The sequence below is a fragment of the Heliangelus exortis genome, chromosome 4 (assembly GCF_036169615.1).
Source record: "Heliangelus exortis chromosome 4, bHelExo1.hap1, whole genome shotgun sequence".
Taxonomy (NCBI): domain Eukaryota; kingdom Metazoa; phylum Chordata; class Aves; order Apodiformes; family Trochilidae; genus Heliangelus; species Heliangelus exortis.
In genome coordinates, this window is record NC_092425.1 from 11,752,653 (window position 1) to 11,778,425 (window position 25,773).

Sequence of the window (25,773 nt, forward strand, 5' to 3'; positions counted from 1 at the left end):
GTGTCTGTAGGAAAGAGCAGGACTTGGCTAATAACAATTCAGTATTTGCTTTACTCACTGTCTTCATGATTATAAAAGACCTTGACCATATCCCTCCCAGCCTGAGGCAGGGATAAGATCAGGAAGAGCCCCAGACTTTTCTGATTCCCTGTAAGAGCAACTGCTCTATCCCTTTAATCATTTTAGTTGCTTTCCTGTGAATTTTCTCTAATTTCACTATGGCCACATTCTTAAAATGTGGAAATAGGATTGTACACAGTGTTCAAGATATGGATGTACCAAGGTTTTATACTTTCTGGCTTGTTCTTCCTATCATCCTTTCTGAGAACACCCAAAAATTTGTTGGCATTTTTGACAGCTGTTGTGTTTTGAACAGCTGTGTTCAGAGACCATCAGGTCTCTTTCCTGAGCTGCAGCTTCCAGTTTCAAGTTCAGCCCTGTGCAAGCATGTATATTATTCTCCCTAGACACACTATGTATCTGCACATCCTCTCAGCCATGCTCAGCCATGCATTGCCTTTCTAGGGCTCCTTGCCCCATGTGAGTGGCCATTTGGCTCCCAGAAGGAGTTCAGCATCACCTGCAAACCGAGGCATATTTCTGTGTCCATTCCTTCTTCAGCTCATTGATGGAGATCTTAAATAAAACTCATTCCCTAACAGACCCTGCTGTTTAGTCTCCTTCATCCTGAGAAGTGACAATGAAACTCTGCACTCCCTACCCTATAGGAATCTTCCACCTCCTATAAGGATTGGTCCCATGCCAACTTTTCTTCAGTGGCATTCTGATAGGCATCTTGTCAGGGTTTGTAGAAAGCACAAATAAAATACATCTGATATATAGCTACATTGTACAGTGGGATTCCCCTTCACAGGATTTACTTAGTCCAGCAAAGGCCATCACTTGTGCACAGAAGAGGCAGCAAATCCTCTCTGTAGGACTCAGTGCTAACCCATGTCTGGCTGCCAGCAGCAGTTTCTGAGCAGTGGGAAGGTGAGTGGCTGCTTTCTGTATAGACTCAATACTTTGCATGGCAGTCCAGGGTGGAAAAGCTTAGCCCAAAAAATTCTGAGGGATGGGACTCACAATAAATCAAACCAGATTTATTTTGGATAAACCAAAATGGGGTCAAGTGCCTGCAGAAGCCTTGACAGCGTGGACACCTTCTCCACCACATTTTCCAGGTTATTCAGTTAGGAAGGAGCTCCAGTTTTTACAGAATAACAGAACTGTCAGAGTTGGAAGTAACCTCTTGAGCTCATCTAGTCCACAGGATCAATGTAATAGTTTCCAAAACAGCAGGAAAAATTTGATAATTCTGCCTCTCTGAATATCTGGAAAGAAGGAGAGGATTTAAGGGTTTACTCAGCACAGCTTCTGCAATCCCAGGTAGTGGGGCCTTGTACATTTAGTTGCACTGGTGTCTTTGATTTTCTGCAGCAGAGGATGCCATCCATCCAAAGCTGGCAGCAAGGTAGCTGCAGGCTGCTGTCAGCCATGATGGGGAATCTGTGTCTTGACACTTTCCCCCCAGACTGAGAACCTTTTTGAAGCTGTGAGGCTTGCAGTAAAGTGCTTCCTAACACTGAAGGAAAGTCCCCTTTCCTTCAAATCAGTGTGGGAAGCAGGACCTAAGCCCTGATTTTAAATTGGACTTTATTGCACTAATACTTTCTAAAGTATAACGCATGTATATGGTATAAACTTTTGAGAAAAAAGAGTGTATTAGATCTGGGATCAAGTAATTGCCCACCAGTGTTGTACTGGCAGATTTATTTGTACAGCATCAGAAGCTTCTTGGGTGAGCTCACCTAGGATTAACAAAATAGTAGTAACCTGAAGTCCAGCATGTGAAAACATCCCACAAACCTGATTTTTAAGTTTGCTGCTGTCTTCTCCTCTTCATTACACTTGGTATTACTTACTAAAATCATGATATATTAGAGGTATGATGAACCCTCTTCACTTTAAATAGGTATCTTCCACAGAAAGGCAGAATGCCAAATCTTGCTCTTTTTTTATCTATAAACTAAAAAATTATATTTGACAGGAGTATTATTACAAAATAATTTTTAGCACTATAGTAAACTATATCCCTCCAGTACTACATAGTTCTACTGAGTTTACCAAGCAAAAAGTCAGTGTGTCATCTATATTAAAAACACATTTTTCTTAACTGGAAGTTTTATTTCCATCATGTGTATAAGTTCACAAAGCATAACCAAAAAGGGGAATATTTTCCCCTAGCAAATACCTGCACTTCTGATTGCAATCTTGTAAAACTCTTTTAGATTTCCTCAACAATCGAATCCAATTGGACACCTCCAGATAAAGTCTGGAACAGGAGATGCACATCCCTACTGAATTTGTTAACAAGGGGAGAGATGCTACTGCTGCAGCAAGAGGCTGAAGCCTTGAATTATTTTGCCTAAAGAGAAGCAGTGCAGAGTGAAGCAGTTTTGTCATCAAGGTCATTGATTTGCTGCTTTGTTAAGGCAAAGTGTCTCTTCATGCTTAGGGCTCTTTCAAAATATAACATGTTTTCACTCTAATAAAGGTGAAGAGGAGACACAGAAAAGTAAGTTTAAGATAGGTGATTTCATGATTTTTAAGAGGAAGAGGCTTCAGGTTGATAAGATTCTACAGGCAGCCCAGATCAACCAACTTCACTATCTAAAAGTCCTGTTCTCCCCTGTTCAAACCTGGTATCAATTTTACCTCTTTTTTCAGTGGGGTATCAATATATAAAGTGAACAGAATAAAACCTTTCACTCCTGTGTTCTTCCTCCTGTTGCTTAGCAGCCTTTAACATTTCAAGGAAAAAGTTGTTGGCCTTGTGCCTCCAGGTATAATATACTCAAAATGGCTCTAAAAAAGCAAGTAAATAATTTGCCAGGAAGAGTGAATTTTCTGTAGGTTACTGAGTTTTCTGTAATTTTAGAGTATGCAATGATAAGCTGGCCTGAAAATACAGCACAGAAATTCCAAACAGCAGCTCTCACTTGTTGTTTGGCTTACACAGAGGTTAGGCAGATTCAAACTTTTTTTGATCATGGCAAATATTTTCTTGTGCTATGTTCTGCACTGCTTCAGAGTCTGACTCATATTTATAAGATTTGTGGGAATAAGGTAAACAACTGAAGAAAATCTGTACTGGGGAAAAGCAACCCCTTAATTCAAACTCAGAACTGGCTGGGTTTTGACATGAGGATGTCTCTTCTGATCAGTTGCTGAATGGTCAGAAATAATACTGGATGTTCTGGACTGCTGGAGCAAAAATAAATTTATTCCATCTGATGCCTCTGTCTTTTGTCCCTGATGAGGTAAAGCAGTTAATCAATTGACTTTTTCTTAAGGTAAGACTTTAAGACGGGTGGTATAAAATAAAAAAAAAATTTAAAAATTACCAAGGATTTATCTTAATTCCTCTTAATGATATTCACTAGTTTCCCACTAAGTAGGCCAGATATATTTGCACTATAAAGAACAGGACCATAACTCTAAAACCATGCAAAACTACATGGCAAATAACTTTGGATGAGGAGAGAAATTAGGTGGTGAATATGCAATGTGCCAAATTTTGCTCTGAAATTTTGTTGTGAGGCCAAAAATAAACAAGGTCTCTTTTCTTCTCATGCACAGTCATTAGCACCATTTTCTTATTTTTTGATGGTGAACATGATGTGTTATTAGAACAGAGAAAGGTGCATCTGGTATCCCCAGGAGGGGAGAGCAGCAGCAGCAACAGGTAGGGATGGAAAATTCTGGATAAGATGAGGTTGGGAAGAAGGGAGAAATAAAAGAAAGCAGCAATGGAGGGGAGTGTCCTGACTGGCAGGAATCAACGCTGAAGGAAAACTAGAATCATTGGGAAAATATTGGAATAGGTGAGCCACGGACTAGACTTTTTGTACATGATAGGAAAGCCAGGATGAGATAGGGTCCCTGGAGGTACACAGAAGCAGAGTGGTCTCGAGGCACTCAACAAAACTCTGCTACAGAATCTATAGAGAAATCTGCTTTTCCTGAATCTCCTCAATGGAATTTGTTAATTGGATTGTGTGGTATTAACTTTATGTAATGACAGATCCATCTGCCATCATCTACTCTGATAACTTAAAAATTACAGAGCTGTGTTAAAATGTAAGATTGCCAATATATCAAAAAACCCAGAAGTCATTGTGGATTTATAGATGAAAATAACTGATTTTTTTCCCCCCTGTATTTCACAGTTTTGGTCCTGTCCTACAGATATTATGTTCTAGAATACAGTAAATTATATTTAGTAGAAGGGAGACTATATCAGGAACTTTACTGGGAGAACTATTTTGGCCAACATGCAGACAAGGTCCCCTGCAGACTGTTCATAACAAGGAGAATATTGCACAGAGATTCTGTAACAACAAATTCAGTACAATCACAAAGCACCAAGGCCCAAATCCTGAATAATTTGTATACCTGAAAGCAACAGACACTGGGTGTTTAAATGTGTCTGAGCATTTGGGATACAGTTACTCATATACTGGATGCCAGTCCAGATAATGACAGGGAGAAAATTTACTTACACATCACCATGACAGCAGGAGAAACAGGTAGAGTTCCTTGTGCTGAAGTTAAGGGACCCACAGTAAAAAGAAATAAGTGCTGAGGTTCTCACCACAGCCAGAGATGGTGTTTTAAACAGCTGATGATGTTTAAGGTGCAGATCACCTGATAAAACTAAGTATCTGTTTCACTTGTTAGATTCAGTGTCTCTCTCCTTATGACAAAGGAAATCTAGGACTACCAGCTCAGATGCAAACACCTCTGCCATAAACAGCCACACAGAGACCTCTGAGATGCTTTTAAATTTCTTTGTGGTGTTGAATCTCTCTTATCATTGCCCAGGATGCTGAGATGATCGTTCTGCAACTTGCAGGGCAGGGAACCTTCTCAGCTCCAACCTGTGAAAGCAGCAGGAAGGGCTGCTTGCTGAAGGAAGGCTGTGCCAGTTGGACATGCTGGGATTAGATCTTCAGGGAATGTTTACAAAATTTCACTGGAGCATGGAGACTTTCAGCTGAGCTGGAAAAAAGGGAGCTGACACATTCCTTTGTACCCGAGCTGGGGTGGATGGATAAGCACAGATGGTGCTCTGGCTGCTGATCTCGTAGCTGTGTGCAACCACAGAACAGTGTAGCCTCCTAAACATGCCAAACCCCTACCCACTTTTTTTCCCAAGCCTCTTCCCATCCCCTCTCCTCCATCCTAAAATACCCCTAGCAAATAAACTGCCATCAATCTCTGCAAAATGTGGGCGTGAATCACGGGCAATTAACACAGGAGAATGAAGAGTTTGTTTGGAAAACTGCCACTTCAATCCTGAGTGGGAGGCAGACTTTTTAAAAAAGTATTGGAGCACTTTTTCAACCTTGTGAACCCATGCTGACAAGCTTAACTTGTTCACAAACAGGGCTGTCAGCTAAAAGTGGGATTGTGAAGTTCCAGTATAGCAGTAGATGTAACACCTCCAGATGTAGTATCCTGTTGGTGTGTCAGCAAGGAAGACTCAGGGGTTGGAAGTTTTCAGCATTTCTGGATATTGCTGTATGAATCACATGGTTCCAGCAGGAGAAGAGGACTGCACAGGTCTGCTGCATTTAGCCTAGAACAGATGTCCTTCAGAAGTTCTAAAACTGTGACAGAGTGCATAAAAAGAACAGTAAGTACTTCATTTTGAAAATGATTTTAAGTGGTAATAGGAAGGGAGTGTTCCCTCTTCACTTCTTCAGCAACCAAAGTAATTTCTCAAGGACAGAAACGCTTACAAATGAAATCCATTAATCTAATGCCACATATTGCTACCAAATGACATTATTCCATAAGATGCCACATAGAGGAACCAATGCCTCTGGATGAAGCCAGCGAATGGCTTAGCACAGACTGCAAAATCTCTATTAATGTGACCAAAAAATGAACTGAAATAATGTGCTGAGCACCTGCAAGAACTAATTCACTTTTAATAACATGTGGGAAACAGACTCACTTAGCTCTTAGTAATTACATCCCTGTCCCATGAGCTGTTGGTGAAAAGAAATTTTTTAATGTCAGATGACAACAGTTTTGGAAACTGTTTTGAATTATATCTCAGAGTGACCATGTGTTTTACACAGCATGATGTATCAGTTGTATGCATTGTGTTGTAGACTATCAGAAGGGCTGTTTTCATTCATGGATGCCATTCCTCAACAAAATAATTTAATTTGCAATAGGTTATCCTATCCATATTGATTATTCAAAGCATCTTCTTCAAAGCATCCTCTGCATCTTCATGTAGGCTGGCTGAGCAAGGGTCAAAAGATGGCACATTTCCTTGAGCTTAAGAGCAACCTGAGAGTTCATTTTCCATGAAAAGGGTAGCAAATTATATCCCCCCCCCCCCAAAAAAAAAGTTTTTTTAAAAAAAGCTTAGTAAAATGTATTTCTGAGTAATGCATATTCAGCAGCATGTTCTGTGCTCTCTCTTCAAGGAGATGAGAACATATGTAAACTTCATTATCTGATTTCTACTTTCTATGAAATGTAATTTAGAAAGAGAGTGACAGATACAAACAAAGGTTTCCATCATTCCAGCTTAGTTCTCTTTGTCCCAAAGGCAATTCATTTAACACTTCCATGGATTTAATCAGCGTGTCAAAAACTGAGCTTGAAGACCATGCAATTTTTATGAACATGCTTATTTTTTCAAAATTTTCACAAGAATAATTTTTTAAGCAAAGCAAAGGGTGAGTGGCATTGCTGCTTGTAACATCCAAGGATTTCCAGAATTAGAAATAAATGGTGCACAAATAAGCAGACGAATTACTTCTGGAAACCATTTGAGATATATTGCTTTCCCTTCTAATGGGAACTTAGGACTGAAGAGTGTATGATATTTAAGATCTAAGATATATGTGAGAATCTACTCTCTGTGGTGAATGCTCTAAAAAGAAAAAGAGTATCCTTGCCTCAGGAACATCTAAAAACCTCTGTAGTAATGGAAGTGACAACGAAGTGTAACCTTCATCATCTTGCATTTTACAGAAATCTCTGTGTTTACAAAGAAATGCAATTATGGATAAATAGGATTTTATGAGTTTGAAGAAAATATTACCTAAAATGTAATCAACGCTAACAACAAAAAAGAGTACAATGATTTACTCATGTTTTTAAGTTCAGTTAAGTTCTTGGTCAGTCTCTTTGAATTCCAGATGACAGAAAAGCAGATCTTAATAGAGTTTGAGTAGTTCTGGCTGAGGTCAAGTAATGAAAAGACCATGGAAAACCCAGTGAAGAAATTACAATTTCTATATTCTTTGCAGAGAGAGGATGCTGGTAAAGAGAATTACTGAGATGACAAAATATAAAGAAATACCAAGAACTTACTCTTTGCATAATCAGTGGCCTTAACGAAAACCAATGTGACCAGTGACTCAAAGACTGTATCACACTTAGGGAAACATGAACAACTGTGTTGGTGTTAAATGGGCAACTTTAAATCTGTCATTTCTTGGGTGAGCTACACGTCTTCCCAGCTCTCTCTCTGAATGCCAGAAGTGTACAGCAGAGTGCTCAATGCTTTGAGAGGAGCTTGTGTTTGAAGCACAGCCCCATCTCACGTGGAAGTGGCATTGAACTCAGTCACAGGCTGTGAGCAAACAGGAGAATTAACTGAGCCTGCAGTGCTTTGGGGTTTTGAACTGAAATGCTCTGAACTGATTGTTTAAACAGTACTGGCTGTGAAGTACCACTGTTAGCAACTTGAACTTGGTACTTACACAATTTCTCACATTCCCTGCTGGCTTATATTTATCTCTTTAGCCATCTAAGGCAGACTGATTACACTTGTGTATGCATGCAGCTATTTCTTATTACTGCATTTGAAAGAGAGATATAGGAAGAATTGAACCTCTGGGATTGAATCTAAGCCAAAAGGGAATGAGAACTAACAATAGTTTATAAAGTTATTCCAAAATATTCACAGGTCTCTATAAGTAGAAACTTCATTCTTGAGCTACTAAAACACTTTCCTTCTGGCTTCTGAAGCAATAAAAATCTTTGTCCTGTATAATTTATACTACTACTACTAATAATAATAACAATAACTATAACCACCACAACAATAATTTATAATGATTTATCATTTTGACATGGTCTTCTATAATATCCTCATAACAAAACTCAAGAAATGTGGGATAGATGCTTAGACTGTGTGGTGACTTGATAACTGGATCAACAATAGAGTTCAGAGGGCTGTGATCAGTGGTGTTCCCTAGAGTTCAATACTGGGTCCAGTTGTGTTCAATATCTTCATCAACAACCTGGATGAGGGGATGGAGTTCACTGATGATATGGAGCTGGGAGGGGGGGTGGGTGACACACCAGGAGGCTGTGCTGACATCCAACAAGATCTGGGCAGGCTGGAGAACTGGGTAAAGGTGAACCTCATGAAGTTCAACAAGGGCAAGTGTAGAGTCCTGCATCTGGGTAGGAATTACTCCAACCACCAGTACACATTAGGGGAGGTCCTGCTGGAAACCAGCTCCATGGAGAAAGACCTTGGAGTCCTAGTGAACAATAAATTCTCCATGGGTTGACAAAGTGCCCTTATGGCCAAGAGGGTATCCAAGGGTGCACCAGAAAAAGTGTGTCCAGAAGATCTGGGGGGGGGGTTCTGCCCCCTCTCTATTCTGTCCTGGTGAGACCACACCTGGAATACTGTATCCAGTCTTGGGCTCCCCCGTTCAAGAGAGACAGGGATATCCAATGGAGAGCTACAAAGATGATGAAGGGACTTGAGCATCTCTCCCATGAAGAAAGAGTGAGAGAACTGGGGCTGTTTAGCCTTGAGAAAAGAAGGCTGAGATGGGATCTTATTAATGTCTAAAAATAAATGATCTCTGTGTTAGCACCATGTAAAAGATTCCAGGCATATTCTCTCTCAAGGTCATGTTTTCAGGTATTATTGGTTTTCTTACCATTTTATGTTATGTAAGAATGGCCCATTGCTTAAAACCTGAGTCACTCCAGGAATATCTGCATGATTAAGAACTGGCAGAGTTTGTCTCCAATAAGGGACCTGCAGCACAGCACTATTTCTAAAGGTCTGTGCTCAAGGGGCAGCAGTTTCTTTTAAATTCACTCCTTTCAGTAAATTAAATAAGGAGAACATAGTCTGGGGACAGGGAATGGGAGAGCTGCTGCTTCTTCTGTCTTGCTGATATTCATCAAGCCTAATTTGCCACTCCAGCAACTCTGATGTTGGACAATTTATGGCCAAAGACTCGCAGCTCTTTCCTTGCTCTGTGATTGAAACAGCACTCACTGCCTCTTCAGCTCTGGGTACTACATGCTGACCTTTCTTTTGCTCCTGATAACTGGAAAACTTCTGAGGAACTGGCAGAAATGCATATTATTCCCACTGAAGTATCTCCACATTGCACAAAAATTGACAAGATAACTTTTTAACAGTCAAGAGAGTTAAACAGATACTGCTGTAGGTAAGCTATGTATATGAAATTTCTGACACCCTGCTGTACCTCCATAAGTGTGATTTACAGAAGAAACAACATATGTCCAACAGGTGGGGGTTTTTTTTCCAAAATAGACTATCTGTATTTAGTACATCTACATATTCACAGCAAAAGCTCAATTATAGGCTTGCCTTAAATAGGAAGCTGGGATTTAAAGTTCACTTATCTCATTTATTTAGTGCAAGCCAACTTACACAGCTCAACATAAAGCCTAAATCAAAACATAGCAAGAGTGTAAGAGGCAGATTGAGAAGTGACTGTTCCCATCTATTCACCAGTTGTGAGACTCCATCTGAGTACTGTGTCCAGTTTGAGACTCCCAGTGCCAAAAAGACAACAATGGACCACAAAGATGATCAAGGCTGAACCAGATAACATCTGAAGTGAGGCTGAGGGAACAGAGTCCAAGGCTAAAAGCAAATCTAACTACTTTCCACAATTACCAGCAGAAGCACAGGGCTAGGACAAGAGGCCTTTGGTACAAGTTGGAACATGGGAAACTCTGACTTGATAGAAGGAAATTTTCTCTTACTATGAGAGTTTTAAAATCATGGGACAGGCCACCCAGTGAGGGAAGTAGCTCTTTGGAGATAGTCAAAACTCCCTTGGACACATAGCCTGGGGCAATATGCTGCATCTAGACCTGCTTTGAGCATGAGATGGATCAGAAGACCTCTGGAAGTTCCATCCAGCTTATATGGTTCTGTGATTCAATGATTCCTGGCTTTACAGGAATTTCTGGGATGGCAATCGAAGTGCACACAAAGAAAAGTATCCAGAGTTGCTTTGGATAGGGTCACCCAGCAGCATATTTCACATGGAACAGTCCATTTGCTACCTGACTTTCTGCCCTCCATGTTAGTGGTTTTATAGGCTTTTTGTTCATGGTGGTGTTTATGGGGTCCTTAAGTTCCACTCTTTTATGAGTAATAAAACCAGCTGTTTATTGGAAATGCATTTCTATGAAGTGTTTCAGTTGTGCCTTGACACAGATTCACCTTGTAACAAGAAATTACATCTTCCCTCCCTTGTGTGGGAAGCCAACCTTCACTGGCTTAACAGCTTCTACAAACTTATCTTCTTGTATCTCTCCAGGAATTTGGAAGTAAGGAACAGCCTTTCCTTAGCTATGGGATCCTGAGCTGGACAGCTTGTAGAGATTTGTGGCATTTCACTACACTCTCCAAGACATTAGAAACAGCAAAGATATTTGTTGAGCTAGAAGGAGCATGCAGAGTAAAGCACAATAGCAACACCTTCAAGATGAGTGAAAAGCCACTGCTGTGTATCTGTAAGAGAAGTAAAGGGAAGGACTGAAGGCTTTTACAGCCATCTATTATACAAGTGCTCTAATTACTGAAAGTCATGGCACACATTTATGTCAGACACTAGACAAAAAAAAAATCCTACAGTTAAATTGACTTAAGGAAATGAAATAAACAGATGTAGGAGAGTAGAAACTCCTGGCATTTTATTTAGTCATCAAAAAAAATCTATTTTGCAACAAGCCAGGAACATTCCATTAACAGTCTCAGATGTGCTGAAGGACTAAGAGCAAGGCCCTTCATGAAAAGATATCTTGAATTAATAAAGATCTAAGGGGGTTCTTAAGACATGTTTTGAATTTTGAAAACAACTGCGTATCACTGAATTTACCCCTTAATTCTCCATTTACATTCTGTTCTCTTGATAAGAACATAATATTCACCTATAAGCAAAGCAAGAAGCATTACCTTTAACAAAGGAAAATCTCTTTTACAGAGTCTCCTTTGGAAGAAAAAGAGAGCAGAAGATGAAAGATAATATTGCTGATACTTGAAACTACCTAAAATATAAATGCAAATTTACCTGAGAGGCAGTAAGTAAAGGAGCATTGATGTTTTGGATAGCAGCTTCTGTAAGAGTTGGAATAAAAACCCCCCTAGCATCTCTCTGTAGCCACAGGATAAGCAGTGCTCTGGCTCCTGTTCTTGGAAGATACATCTAGGGATGAAACATCATTCACAGAGTCAGTCCCTCCATTCATGAATAGAGAAGACACCCCTTTGAACCTCAGAAGTTACACCTAAGAGAGATGCATCAGGCATCCAGCAAATTATTAAGCAGAACCTAATGATGGATTTTCTGAAGCTGGACCCTTCTAGAAGTAACGCTGGCAGGAGCTAGTCCTCAATTAAGCTGGATAGCAAGAGAGCTTTTTGAAAGGTTACTGGATATAAACCTGTATAAATACAGAAGCCACTGTCTTCACCTTTGCAGCCTTGTAAATAAATATGAAATCTTTCATTTCACTCTTGACAGAATATGTAAGTGCTTTATTCACCTTTAACACCTGCCCTGGCAATATCCACATTGTCTTGCGAGGCACAGCAAATCTGTGCAGGCTGGGGTGCTTCTAACCAGGCTTTCAGCTGTTGCCTGAATCAAAGGCACCCCCTTTCCACTGCTCCCCAGGGCAGTTTGGGGCGAAGTAGGAAATACAGGCTCAGGCGCGGACCTGCCACATCCCCCTCCTCTCAACACCCCGTGGGTTGTTGTTGGCTTTTTTTTTTTTTTTTTTTTTTTTCACTCCGACAGCGCTGCAGCAGCTGCCGGCTCCTCAGCCAGCCGCAGCCGACACCTCACGGAGCTGCTGTCCGGAATCCCATCCCCGCTTACCGGAGCCCATCGGGCGGAGCCACCTCCCTCCCACCCGGTCCCGCCCTCCCCCGGCGTGCGGGGCCGCCGCAGGCGCCTCGAAACTTTGGACGGGTCCCGCTGCGCGGTGCTGCTGCCCCATCGCCAGGGAGAGAGCCGTCCCGGTGAGTGTGCCAGGGGAGGGACCGGGCTGCGGGGGGACCCGACGGGACGGGGCAGGCGGGAGCATCAGCCCCGCTGCGGGGCTCGGGGGTTCGGCTCCCCGCCTTGCCCTACCCGGCTCCTCTGGCTACAGCCGGCGGTGGCCCCGCTCGCCTCCCCCAGGAGCGTGAGAGAGGAGAACATGGGAAGGGGGAGGGGACACCGAGGAGCGCTATGGGCGGGCTGGGACCGGTGTTCCCCGGGCAGGGTGTCCGGGGAGCGGGGGAGCAGCGGCAGCAGCCCTGGGGCTCCCTCCCCGCCACCTCCGCCTTCAGCCTTAGCCCCAAACCCTTCCCAGCGCAGGTGCTGCGGTCCCGGTGGGAATGCGGCTTGGTAAGGGGATCACGTATTTCGCCCTTTTTGCTTAGATGCGCTCAGAACAGATGGAAATCCTCTGTGGGCTGTCCTCTGCCGAAAGTTAGATGCAATTTGATTTTCGCCCTGAGGACCGGGCTGCTGCGAAAAAAAATTTGGGAAAAAAATCCCCAGTGCTGTGCAGGATGCAAGGTGTGCGAGTAGGTGCCATCAGCTGGAGAGTTATACCGAAAAAAGAGCAGAAAGGGTCCTGTCAAACACTACCTGAGATACCAAATGCCACCTCAGTTTCCCCTGGACTCTGAAAGCAGCAGATTCTTTGCCCATTTAACTGTCCCATGGGCAATGTCAGACTTGTCCAATTTATTTCATCTCTTACTGACACACCAGCTCATCTCTGCTTGAAACCCTCGTCATCCCTTCTCCCTCCCTCAGCTTTGTCTTATTGACAAGACCAAAATACCTTTCATCAGCCTAAACGGGGCAGTAACAAATAAAACTGAAGTGGCAGAAGAAAAAGAGGCCTTGCTAAAAAAAAGGTGGTTGGGAGTGGGAATGAATAGAAAGTCAGGGGCTAGAGAAACAGGTGAAAATATTTTTGGGAAGAAAGGAGTGCTCCATATTATTGGCTAAGCTACATCTTCCTCCCAGAATTCATGGCAAAGGGAAAACCTGTGAAACCACCTTCACTTCTACTACAGCGTGTAGATAATCACCTCTTATTTTGCACTGAAAGGATGAGATTTTGGACCACCTGACAGCTCTGGGACCTCACCAAATCTCTAATAATGTATACAAACATAATTCTTCAGGGTAAATTGAAAGAAAAAGCTGAACAGGGTTCTGAACTTCTGCAGAATCTCGGCTGTGCTAACTGTGGTGAATGTTGTGCATTTGTAACCTGGTAGACTAAGGGTGTATTGATGAGGAATATTTTCCTGCCACCTGTGCTTAGACTAGCAGTTGGTAACCAATTATATTACTAAAAACTGCAGGGTGAGCTTGTATGAGCAGCTGGCACATCTCAGCCTCAGATCTCAGTGTTTCAGATCTCAGACTTACACTCTTAATTTTACAGTAAATGTAGATTAAACAGTATAAAATAATTCTGAACAGTGCTCACTTAGCCTGGCATCCATGGTCTGGGCAGTCTGCACAGAGACATACATATTTTACATTGGATTGAAGTCCAAGTCAGCAATTAGCTGTGAAACATAGAGATATCCATCCAGACCCACTGAAGTCTTAGGGTAGCAGAGAATTTGGCTCAGCCTGTGTAGAGAAGTCAACAAAATGTGATTTTGATGCCAGTGGTGGAATCTTACTGACATCAGCAAGGGAATGATTTGCTTTTCTCTTTGACTGCATCCAGAAATGAATCCCTGATTGCTGCCTCCGAGGAGCTGCCTTTTCTCAAAAATTGCACAGAAAGGAAATATTATGTATAACTGAGTTTTAATTGTTTCTTGAGTTAATTCTAGCATGAACAAGTTACACAGTCATTTTTGAGAAACACTATTATTTCAGTTTTGTTACAGTGGTATTTTTCCTTGCCTTGTGACACAAACTTTCTTAAGAGAAAGTTTCTTAAATTATTCTTAAATTAGTTCTCTGGTATTAAGGAGGGGCATAAACCTGTAAGAATTTAGTAACTATTTAAAAGAAACACTTTCCATTAATGAAAAGCTGGAAGATTATTATGCTAATAACATTATGGATGGTGCTGTTCCATGTAGAATTCCCATAGGTATTAATGGAAGTTTTATGCTAAATCAGCAGTAGTTTTAGGTAGGGGATTGTAAAAAAGGATATGATGCCCAGTAGGAGCTTAATCCCTCTCATTTACTTAGGCAAACTTTGTCTTTGAAATGCTTTTGAAATCTGTCCCAATTTTCAGCAGGAGTCATGCCTGAATAATATTACAGGATCGGGCTTCAAATATAAGGGCAAGAGAATTTAACTATATTAAGACAGATCTTGTCTTAATCCTGAGATGTAGAATGTGGGTTAGAGGAGGAAAGAGCTGTTGCTTTAGCTCGTTCTTGTTTTAGCCACTGGAGACTGATTTCTCCATGTGTTCTCATGCTGTTGTATTTTCAGGGACAGCTCTGTTGCTTAGACCAGGCTGCTGCAAGGATGGGGCCTCTGGAAGCAGCAGGCAAAGAAAACCAGACGGATGAAATGAAGATGGAGCTGTTCACCAAGCTGTACCTGCCGAGATACACCACGCCACTCAATGAATTGGCTCTGGACCCCAAGCCTGAACTGAAGGACAGTACAACGCTGGTTGAAGTGCAGATAGTCCTCATCTTTGCTTACTGCTCCATCATCCTGCTGGGGGTGATCGGGAACTCCCTCGTCATCCACGTGATCATCAAGTTCAAAAGCATGCGCACAGTGACCAACTTCTTCATTGCCAACCTGGCCGTGGCTGACCTGCTGGTGAACACGCTGTGCCTGCCCTTCACCTTGGTTTACACTCTGTTAGGTGAGTGGAAGCTGGGCCCTGTCTTGTGCCACCTGGTGCCGTATGCCCAGGCTCTTGCTGTGCACGTGTCTACTGTGACTTTGACTGTCATCGCTTTGGATCGGCACCGCTGCATTGTCTACCACCTGGAAAGCAAAATCTCAAAGCGGATCAGCTTCCTCATTATTGGAGTTGCCTGGGCAGTCAGTGCCTTGTTGGCAAGTCCTCTGGCCATCTTCCGTGAGTACTCACTGATTGAGATCATTCCTGACTTCAAGATCGTGGTCTGCTCTGAGAAGTGGCCAGGGGAGGGGCAGCTGAACTACGGCACCATCTACAGCATCTCCATGCTCCTGATCCAGTACGTGCTGCCTCTGGCTGTCATTTCCTACGCCTATGCCCGTATCTGGACCAAGCTCAAGAACCACGTGAGTCCTGGGGCAGGGAATGACCACTACCACCAACGGCGGCGGAAAACCACCAAGATGCTGGTGTGTGTGGTTGTGGTGTTCGCTGTCAGCTGGCTCCCGTTTCACACCTTCCAGCTAGTCAGTGACATTGACAGCCAGGTGTTAGACCTGAAAGAGTACAAACTGATCTACACGGTGTTCCATGTCATCGCCATGTGCTCGACATTTGCTAACCCCCTTCTCTATGGCTGGATGAATAACAACTACAGGACAGCCTTCCTCACAGCCTTCCAGTGTGAGCAGCGGCTGGACTCCATCCACCCTGAAGTGTCAGCAGCTTTGAAAGCCAGGAAGAAGCTGGAAGCAAAGAGGATTCAGTTCCCTGGAGACTCTTTCACACAACCCACTAACGTCTAGGACCTCTGACTTTAAAGAAGAAACTGATGTAGTGTGGCCAAAGGGATGAACTCATTTGGACACGTGCATTTTTAATGCACAGTTTTATTCATAAATGGTGAAGGAAAAGTAGCAGGAAAGTCAAGGCAAGTGGTGTGGTTTGAGGGGAGCTCATTGGCATACAGAGTACATAACTATGTGACTCCAATGAAATAAAAGGGAGAGACCTCATTTATGGCTTTCTCTAACAGGGTAAGAGACATCTCCCATCTCTTCTTGACAAGTGTAAATGACAAAGGCAGAATTTGCTGGGTTTGCTTTAGGAAGGCAAACAGCTGATTTGGAGCACAGGAAGAGGGATGGTGGGAGCAGGTAATTTTAATGTTGTATATGGAGATCAGGAAGAGCAGAAATCTGCCAGGTGAGTGAAGCCTGTCTGGGGAAAATGGGCTGTGCTGGTTAAAGCCCAAACTTTTCAGACCCCTTCTCTCCCACAGGTACCTTTGGTGAAGAGATGGAAATTTAGAAGAGAAATATGTTACATTTTTTATGTCCACTGAAGTACTTCAAACCAGAGCATTTGAAATGTATTAGGAGGAAAAAGAAAAGAGAATAAAAATAAAAGAAAAAAACCGACAAACCCCAGATTCAATGTGAAGAAAGATCAAATTTCTTGCCTAAAATTAAATGTGGATTTTGGCCAGTCAAAGGGGGTAAAAAGTCATTCCTTAAGAATCAGCTGTTATTATGCTGGTGTGAAAATCACGAGTCTGTGACCTGATCAGTGATTCCCTGCAGATCCCTGCCTTTCATCCTGCACTGGGGACAGCTTGCAAACACAGTGTTTTCAAGTGGCATTTGAAGGCAGACGATGCAGGTTCAGGTGTTCTGTGAGCACTTCATAAACTGCCAATATTTTAATTTTCAGGACCCTCTTAAATGTGTAATGTGTTATTAGCTCCACAGGGTTTGAATTGTTGCTGCTTTCTCCCTGGATAATAAAAGAGCAGATAATTTTGATCCTCTGGAAAGGCTGCTAGATGGTAATGTGCTTTTCCTTGTTGTGGTTTTATGTCACACACTCATCTCATCTTGGAGCTTTTTCCATCTTTAGCCTTTATAAAATTAAGGACATTTGAATGACTGTAACCTAATAACAGTATGCTGGGTTTATGTGATAACTTATCAGTTATTCTGCATGCTGTAGTTAATAGTTAAATTCCCCTTTTGCTCAGGTATAAAATTTTAATCTGTTTACTGTGTTGTACACAGCAATGTTCAACTCTTCTGTGTCTTTGTTTAGCCTCTTTGAACTCATTAAGGAGACAAAATTTAAATCCATATTTATTCCAAGCTGCCCTATTACTTATCTAGAATAGAAATAAGCATGATATTTTCACTTGGAATCTCCTTTTCAAGCTACATTTCAGCTGCCTCATTTTTTTCTCTCAATTTTTGATTGTTCCTAAATTCATTGCATTCTCTCTTACGAATGAAAGAAAACAAAATTCCAGTACTGAAATGTTAACAGTGTGATGAGTGGTGTAAGATCTTTATCAAGTGGAGAAATTAATCTTTGTGTGTGCAGTATTTGACACCATCCTTTAAATATCCATGAAATCATTTGGACTTGGATTTTCATGAACAGAGAAGGGAAGACTAGTGAATTAGCAGGTGTTTACTCAAGTAGGAAAAAGTATCCATCATTCTTAAACATTTTTGCAAAAACAGATTAATTCTCGACTATGTTTAGAATATGATACTGTCCACAAGTTATTTTTGTCTGAGTATTAATAATATCCAAAATGTAAGCTCAAAACTGTTACGGGTGAGGAAGGATTACAGAAATGTGCAGTTATTATGGGCATCAATCGTGTATCAGTTACAATTCACTCTGAACCCTTCATCAGAAGTATTATTGCTAGAAATAGCCTCCACTGAATAAGCAAATGGGTTCAAACTTCTGTTTCAACTGTTTTAAGCCTGTTAGAATATGGTATGTATACAGTTTTGAAGTAACCATGACAGTATGTGCTAAAGCTACAATGGGTGAGCTAATTCTCTGTAATTTTAAGTCTACTTGACATCATCCTGTATAAAAGTGATTAATTACAAATCATCTTTCAGTCTATTTCATGGTATCTTTATTCTACTGTTTCCTGAGCTTTCTCTGCATCCATCATGTTGAGCCAGATTTGATGGCACTAATTTAAGGCATTCCTTTTCTCCCTGAGGTGATGCCTGGGTCAGTGCCTGCTTTAACATCACAAACCTCCACAGTGTCCCACCACATCCCAGCTGCCAGAAAGAGTTGGGAAGCCAGGGTTCCTCCCCATTTTCTCCTAAGGGAAAGTGAACCTTTCAGTGGGACTTAGAGGTCTGTAGTCCTTACAGGACTGTAAAGAGTCTGCAGGGGAGCCTGTGCCAGAGGAACTGGCACCCAGATCTCCCCATTTATCTAAACTTTAATTTATTTAAAAGCACTATATTATTTTCCCATTCGGAAAGTACAAGCTTTATACAAAGTCAAAGAATACTAGGAGCAAACTTTGCTGAGGAATTTGCAGGCAGGCAGTGGGGCACCCAAAATGAAATGTCATCTCTGATTCAAAGCCAGAATTTGAACAAACGTACCTCAGTTCTCAGAACAGTGACTTAGGCAGTTCACTGCAGCCTCTCCTGAGGTATCAACATAGGTCTTGAAGAGCTGTTCTATATTATATAAAATAACTAAACTTCAAATATCATGATTTTCTGGGCAGTTTGTTATGGTCTGTTCATGGCATTTGGCTCCTGGGCCAAGGATATCAAGACAGATGTAGACAGAATTTGTTAGGCAGGAGGAGAATAAAGAGAGTATCACCATGCTGTTCTCTGGGAGGGTTTTACTTAGGGCTCTCATTTGGGGTTGGCTTACGAAGGGGAGACCTATCCACCACATGGATCCTATCAGATGCAATCTAGGATCTTAGCTGCTCTGCATTTAGTTAGTTCAGGGCCTCTCTGAAAGAACCCTTTTTGATGCCATGCAGATTTTACTGGCAGAATTCTGTCTCCAGGCTTAGCAGAAGAGTACTGAGCAGTAAAGAATTAGAGATGTACAGCTGCACCAGTACATTCTCCCAGCACTGACTGGGCACAAGCCAGCTCCAACCTGGATACAGAAGAGCTGCACTCCTGTACTCCCCTGAGGCTTTCAGTCTTTACCTCGGAGGCAGAGATAGCAGCTTGGGGACCAGAACTGCAAGGGTTGGACTTGATGATCTCTGAGGTCCCTTCCAACCCAGCCAATTCTACGATTCTATGATTCTATGACACTGCCATGCCACTTCCAGACAAGTGTTAAAAGTCACGGTGCCTCCTCAAGGCTCCAGCCAGTGGACTGCAAGTGGAGAAGGGGATGCCATCCTGGGTAAGTTTGCTGGGGTCTTATGGGAGTCCAGGGGTTCTGGTTTGTGGGGACAGTGCTGAACCATCTTGTCTTGTCCCATGAGTGTTTTCACTGAGAATTATGGTCTCCATGTAGAGCAGAAGACCATGACTGAGAAGAACATGCAGAACTGAAATCTGAGAAAAACAGATTTGAGTGTAAAAGCAATTAAAAGAGAGGGAATAAACCTGGACAGCAAATCTGTTTAGGATGTATTTCTATTTATATATAAATTGTACTGCAGAGCAAAAGCTGTTTGCTAGGGTTAAGGTTGTTGGAAATAATTGTTGCCTCACAGTTGGTATAAATGCGTCCTGTAAAAAATGTGTAATGGACATATACATTGCCAAAATATTAATAGCTTAAGTTAGATAAACACTAAGAATAATAACTGAATGGAAAATATTATCTTCATTTTGTCTGTCAGAGTACAAATGAATCACTGAATTCACAGATTAGTACAATCCATTTCCTTGCTTCCTAGTCTCTAAAATCCCCCAGGGATTTTTCTTGTATTAATCCAGATAATTACCTTAAAGGATGAATTTTGTCTTTGGATCCCTGAGTTATTTACCTGGTACCAACATAATACATGTCACTCCACAATAGGGAGCAACTTTGTGCCAAATTCCAGGATTTTTTGCCAGGGAAAGAAGCTAGGAAATGTATGTAAATCTATACAAGTTTAGTGTTGCTGAAGAGCCATGTTTATAACACTGGCACAAATGCTTATTTATGCAATTAATAGTAATTTTCGTAACTCAGCTTCAGTTGAAAAAAATAATAAGTTGGATGTTATTTTAAAAAATATAAATTAATTCAAGGGTAGTGAGGAAGCTGCTGAAACTGCTAAAACTGGAGAAATAAGGAAGTCAGAGGAGGAACAAGAAGCAAGAAAAAGAAAGCAAGAATGGAGCTACTGAGGATGTAATTAATTTATAGACTTTCCTTCTTGCCTGAGCAGTGAGAGAAATGTGTTCAAATGAAACCAGGCCAAATGAAGACACAGATCGATTTTATTCCCAAAGGCATTGTTGCCTGGGGAAACTGAGGAACTTTGAGGAGAAATTCCCATGATCATTTGAACCTTAAAATTCAAATCATGTTCTCAAGCACGCAAACCCGTGTCAGTACATTATTCCACCTAAATGTAATAGAGCTAAAGAAGCTCCATACTGATAATGTATCAGAAGCAATGGATGGCCAGTACATTTGGCCAGTAATTCTAGCCATACATGGGATGAATAATGCATACATACTCCTTATAGGCTCATTTCAGATGAGATATATGGAAGAATTGGTGTCAGCCTTAAAATCTTTCCCCCCTCAGACTTCACTCTGGAAGCAGAGAGCTTCAAGGTATAAAACTTAAAGACTGTGGAATTACATATCTGATGATGGAGGCACAATTTAGGCAGGTTTGGGTTTTTGGTTTTTGGTTTTTTTGTTGGTTGGTTTTGTTTTTTTTTTTTCTGTTACTGCATAAGAGAAACAGGCTGTGATTTGCCTCTTTGACTGGGAGCTGAATTTGCACAGCCGGAGTTTATATGAAACTTTTATTTATGTATTTTGCAACTCTCACAACCTAATAGCCATGCTATATAGGATATTTTCAACAGTAGAATCTCTGCTTACACATCAGTGGGGTCAAACTTTCTTTCCTTTCGGGGTTGCACAGAAAAACAGAAATGTAGGGCAATTCTTCTATTTACTGGCATCCTCCAAAATTAGAGCTGCTCTCACACAACTGGACTTCAAAGTTTGTTGGCAGCACTGTGGCTTTGTAATTTATTTAAGGTAACCAAGCTGATGCAACAGGGAGCCTTGCTCCCATTGCATGCTGCCTTGGGATAAGCCCACCCTAGCAGAGCACAGCCACAGTTTCCCAGCCATTCCAAACAGAACCCAAAGTTACCTGAGGTAAGAGACACCCTTCCCCAGGGATTGTGAGGATTTCCCCAGGCAACTGGACCTGGGGAAATGTCAATGTTTTACAGCACTTCCAATCTCTGCTAACACTGCTGTGAGGACAAGGCACGTTGCATCTGGGAGTGTTTCATCCCTCTGATGCTGATGACTCCTCAGAATAGAAATATGCAAAGGCCACATGTCTGCTGCCTCTCAAGCTCAGCCTACTCCAGCTTCCAGAGCTTGAAGACAGCTCATGGTAAATGTCTACAGACACCCAGGTACTGAGCACATGGAAACTGTGTACCAGCACAGGGAGATACAGCATCTCTGTAGGTCAGTTATGCTGGGCTGGTGACACTGAAACTGTGGCAGAGTTCTCCTCAGGCTGCCCTATCCTGTGTGCTTAAAGGCTAACTCTGGTATGTACCTCCTGCTATCTCTAGAAATGCTGTTCTCCAAGCACCAAAAGCTGATGGCCATACCATGTGAAGCCACTGCTGGTGGACCCCATGACATCAGTGTTGCATTTCTGCCTCCATCAGCATCCTGCTCGTACTGTACTGAGCTAACAGGGACATTCTCCAGGAAGAATATTTTACACATAAGAAGTGATAATTTTCTTGTAATGGCTGACAGGTGGTTATGTCAAAATATGACTACTTTAAGACAGAGGTGGATGCAGCTGTGGTGGGATGGGAGTGTGCAGCAGCACAGCTTCTCCTCTCACGAAGCGGATGCTGCTGTAAGGCACTGCTGGTCAGAGGGCAGAACAAACTTTCTTCCTGACAACTGCCTCGATTGAAAAGTCAGTTTTCCATTGTCTGATTTGGCATAGAAGCCCCATGATACAAAAAATACATACACAAAATAACAAATCTTACCCCTTGCAACTTAATCTCGAGCAGAAGAACCAATGATTTCCTTGTGATCAATGGGGCTTCATATGAAACTGCGAGGAGCAGGAAAACTGAAGGAGCATTTCCTTAGCATGGACATCTACCTCTGCTTTCCCAGAACCAGAGCTTCTTGTGTTTGCATGAATTCTTGAGATTTAAAACAATATGACTGCTGGCTGATTATTTTGAAATTAGACCACAAAAGAGGTCTGTAAAAATAAAACTTACGAATACTACACTTTGAGAAAATTAAGTAATTACTTCTACAGAGGCAAGCACACATACAAATAATAAGATTTCATATTTAAGATGGTAAAGATGCTTTATAACGAAAGTTGAAGACTATATGTTTTTAAATTTAAACATGAGTTTGGCTTTACCAATTAACTTAGGACTATTTTTTTTCCAATCTCAGCAAAAATGAATAACTCCATTAGGTCCATTTTTGTAAACTCAGCAGTCTTTCCCTGTAAGAATGCTTACTAGCCTTACTAAATGCAATATTTGTGGATATAAATGTCTCTGATAAAACTTTCCATTTTAGCTTTTGGAATAATATAATGGAAAACAATGAAGATCCTCTATGAAATCACTACATCAATATTGATTTTAAATGCATGGACTGTATTTCGCCCCAAAGCTTTGAATTTTTTTCTTCCAAAGATACTGAGACCCTTAGCCAGAGAGGGAAGGAATGTTACTCTCTCTGGACCAGAGATGGAAAAACCAGGGCACAGACAAGAAACAGGATTTCTGAGTGTCAAGCAGTCCATGCCCTCTGCCTGTGGCAGTGCCTGTGTCTGGGCACAGCTTGCTATGCCAGATGGCTGAAGCTGAAGGCTTCCACACTATCTGTAGAAACAGGCTGGGAGTCCCTCTGATTACAATTACTTTGCTAAATAAAACAAGAATAGAAAGTGAAGCTGAGCAGTATATTGCTCATAGTCCACACCACTGAATTAGCATGCTCCTTGGCACTGTTTGAGCCTCTGCCAGCCAGCACTCTCTCCCAGACAGAGATTATGCACACACACACACCAGACTCTTCCCAGTGTGTCATGTGGCCAAGACTCATCAGGTTCTCTCTGTCCTCCAGCTTTTTCCTGTCACTGCCTGTGACAGGACCTCAAATATGCCCAGTGCCACCTCTCAGAGTGTGCAGCACACACCAATGGGATCATGCTTTGAAAACCCTTTCCTGGTGGGCTGCAATTCAGTTCTGCCTTGACTCCAACATCTCCAAAGCTATTTCTGAGGGATAGAAAAACACCTCTCAAGGGAAGGGGATTTAAGGCTAAATACCACAAAATCTGTAGGAGAGCTACTGCTGCTGTACATTATCTGACCACAGGGTCAGAAGAACTGTGCACTGCCCAGTTTTATTGAGCCTCTACTTTGGAATTTCCCAGTGTGAAGGAGATTGTCCATCCTTCTGCAAAAGGTAAGCCAATGTGTAAGTAGCAAGTATTTTCCTGTACTCAACCCCCAACCTAACTAGTTGTGAATGCTGTGAACAGATAGCAAAGCTAACACTAGGATGCTGTAGTTGTCCGTAAGCAAAAATATGAAAACTTAGAATATTTCTGTCCTGTTATCTATATGGCCAGCCTGATTCTTTTGTTGTTACTCTTACTTGTGTGGTTACTTACACCTGAGGGACGTGGCAACAGAAAATGCTATGGAATTTGTACTACTCACTATGATGTGCAGGGGTCAAGAAACCCCAGCTGAGCAACATTAATTCCTGCTTCTGTAGGTGGCTGGTGAAACTTTAGCAATAGTGATGCACAGTCTATGGTCTCCACTTTTGAAATCCTACCTGAGTTAAACTAAGTCAGAGGAATAATTCCAAGGACAAGCAGAACTAGAGAACTAGAAATAAAGAAAGAATGAGATGAAAACAAAGGCTGTATGGCATGTTTGCTTCCTTCAAACCTGAAAATCCATGTTTAGCTCAGCTAACAAGAATCAAATGTAAAAAAAAAAAAAAAAAAAAAAAGAAAAAAAAAGAGAATTCATTGCATTCAGGATCCTCATTTTTATTTGCTTTCATTCTTCCAGCAGGGAAGCAAAAGGGCTGCAATCCAACTCTGTGCATAATTGATTACCAGGACATAAATTGAAATGAAAAATGACGCCCTCCATAATTGCTATTCGAAAGCCTAATCTTGAAATACACCCTAAAAGGATGCTTGCAGGTTTATCAGTCCCATTCATCATCCTTTCCCTTTTAGTACTTGTGCTTATGCTATGAATGCTGATTTTAAACATCCAAAGAAGCTGTCTTCCTGACTCTAAAGTTAGCTGGAAACCCCTATGGTGTGTCAGCTTATTGATAAACTACTATCTAGTGTCTCTTCTAACTTGGGCTATAAGATCAGGTAATAAGTTCCTCTAACTTTACTTTGTGTTTATTATTTATGTATTCTGATGAAAATCCTAGAACTCTTCATAATTTCTTCTGCAACTGTTGAATATGTATGATACAGTTCATTTCTGGCTTTTCTGATTTTCCTATAGTAGACTGACTATAGCTGTTCCAATCCATTAAAAGAAAAAAAAAATCTAATCCCTCATTTTTATTGCTTAGTTTACTACTTCTCTGAGACATAATACAAGTGATGCCAGAAATTTTCTGTCTCTCTGTGTGATTATATATATGGGATATATTGTGATAGCTTCCTACACATATAGATTGGTACTATAAAGGACACTAGTCTTTGGCTGCATAAGACTTAAATCTTGATTTCTATATAAATTCCCCATGCCTACAACTTCAACTACTTCAAATCACTATGCAAAACCCAGTAACTCAGAATTAAAAAAAAGCATCAGAAAGAGCTGCAGGGGCAGGATGAGGCAGTCCACACCACTCATGCCACCTGAGAGCCATGTGGCTAAGTAGGTACTGAATTTTGGCTCAAGAAAGTGTCTTGCTTACATATTTTGTCCTGTTACTCAGTAAATTGCTTGTCCCTTCTGGTGCACACAGGTAGTCATGGGGTGGGCTCAGCTGCTGAAAGGTTCTTGAGGAACAAAATACAGAGGTCTTTGTGTGTGATGCTGGCAGCACTGAAGTATTCACTGAAGCACTGAAGTCCTTGAAGTAGTCACTTTATGTTTCCCATCTCTCACTCAGTTTCCTACAAAAACCTTTTCCTCCTGGGATCTAAGAGTGACAATCCTTCACAGACTGTTTTACAGCCTTATGTCTTTGCAAATCTTAAACAACTGACACTTAAACAGCAGGGAAGAGCCAACAATGCAAACAGAACTACAACTCTATCACAGCAAGGCTTCCTGTTTAAAAGTAAATTAAATGCTGATACATCAAAGTAAAATAGGTAAAATGGGGAAGGTCAGAGCTCTGATGCCTTTTTTGTTCTTATGTTGATAATTTCAGGTTAGGAATTGCATTCATGGTTTTCTACTAAAGCCCCATCTATCCAGTGTCACAGTTTCTGACAAAAAAAGCAGATTAAAGACAAATTATTAGACTGCTTTTTCCAACACAAACAGACTGATGCTGAACTTTGCTGGATGACTGCCAGCTTCTGTA

The 25,773-nt window shown here is 41.5% G+C and overlaps 1 protein-coding gene across 1 annotated transcript; it reads left to right on the forward strand.

Annotated features, from left to right (window-relative positions):
* Nucleotides 1-14,360: 14,360 nt before the first annotated feature.
* Nucleotides 14,361-18,096, forward strand: NPY2R (neuropeptide Y receptor Y2). Its single transcript, XM_071743023.1, has one exon. It carries the CDS (start codon nucleotides 14,787-14,789, stop codon nucleotides 15,996-15,998), a length of 1,212 nt encoding a protein of 403 aa, XP_071599124.1. The 5' UTR covers nucleotides 14,361-14,786; the 3' UTR covers nucleotides 15,999-18,096.
* The last annotated feature ends 7,677 nt before the right edge of the window (nucleotides 18,097-25,773 follow it).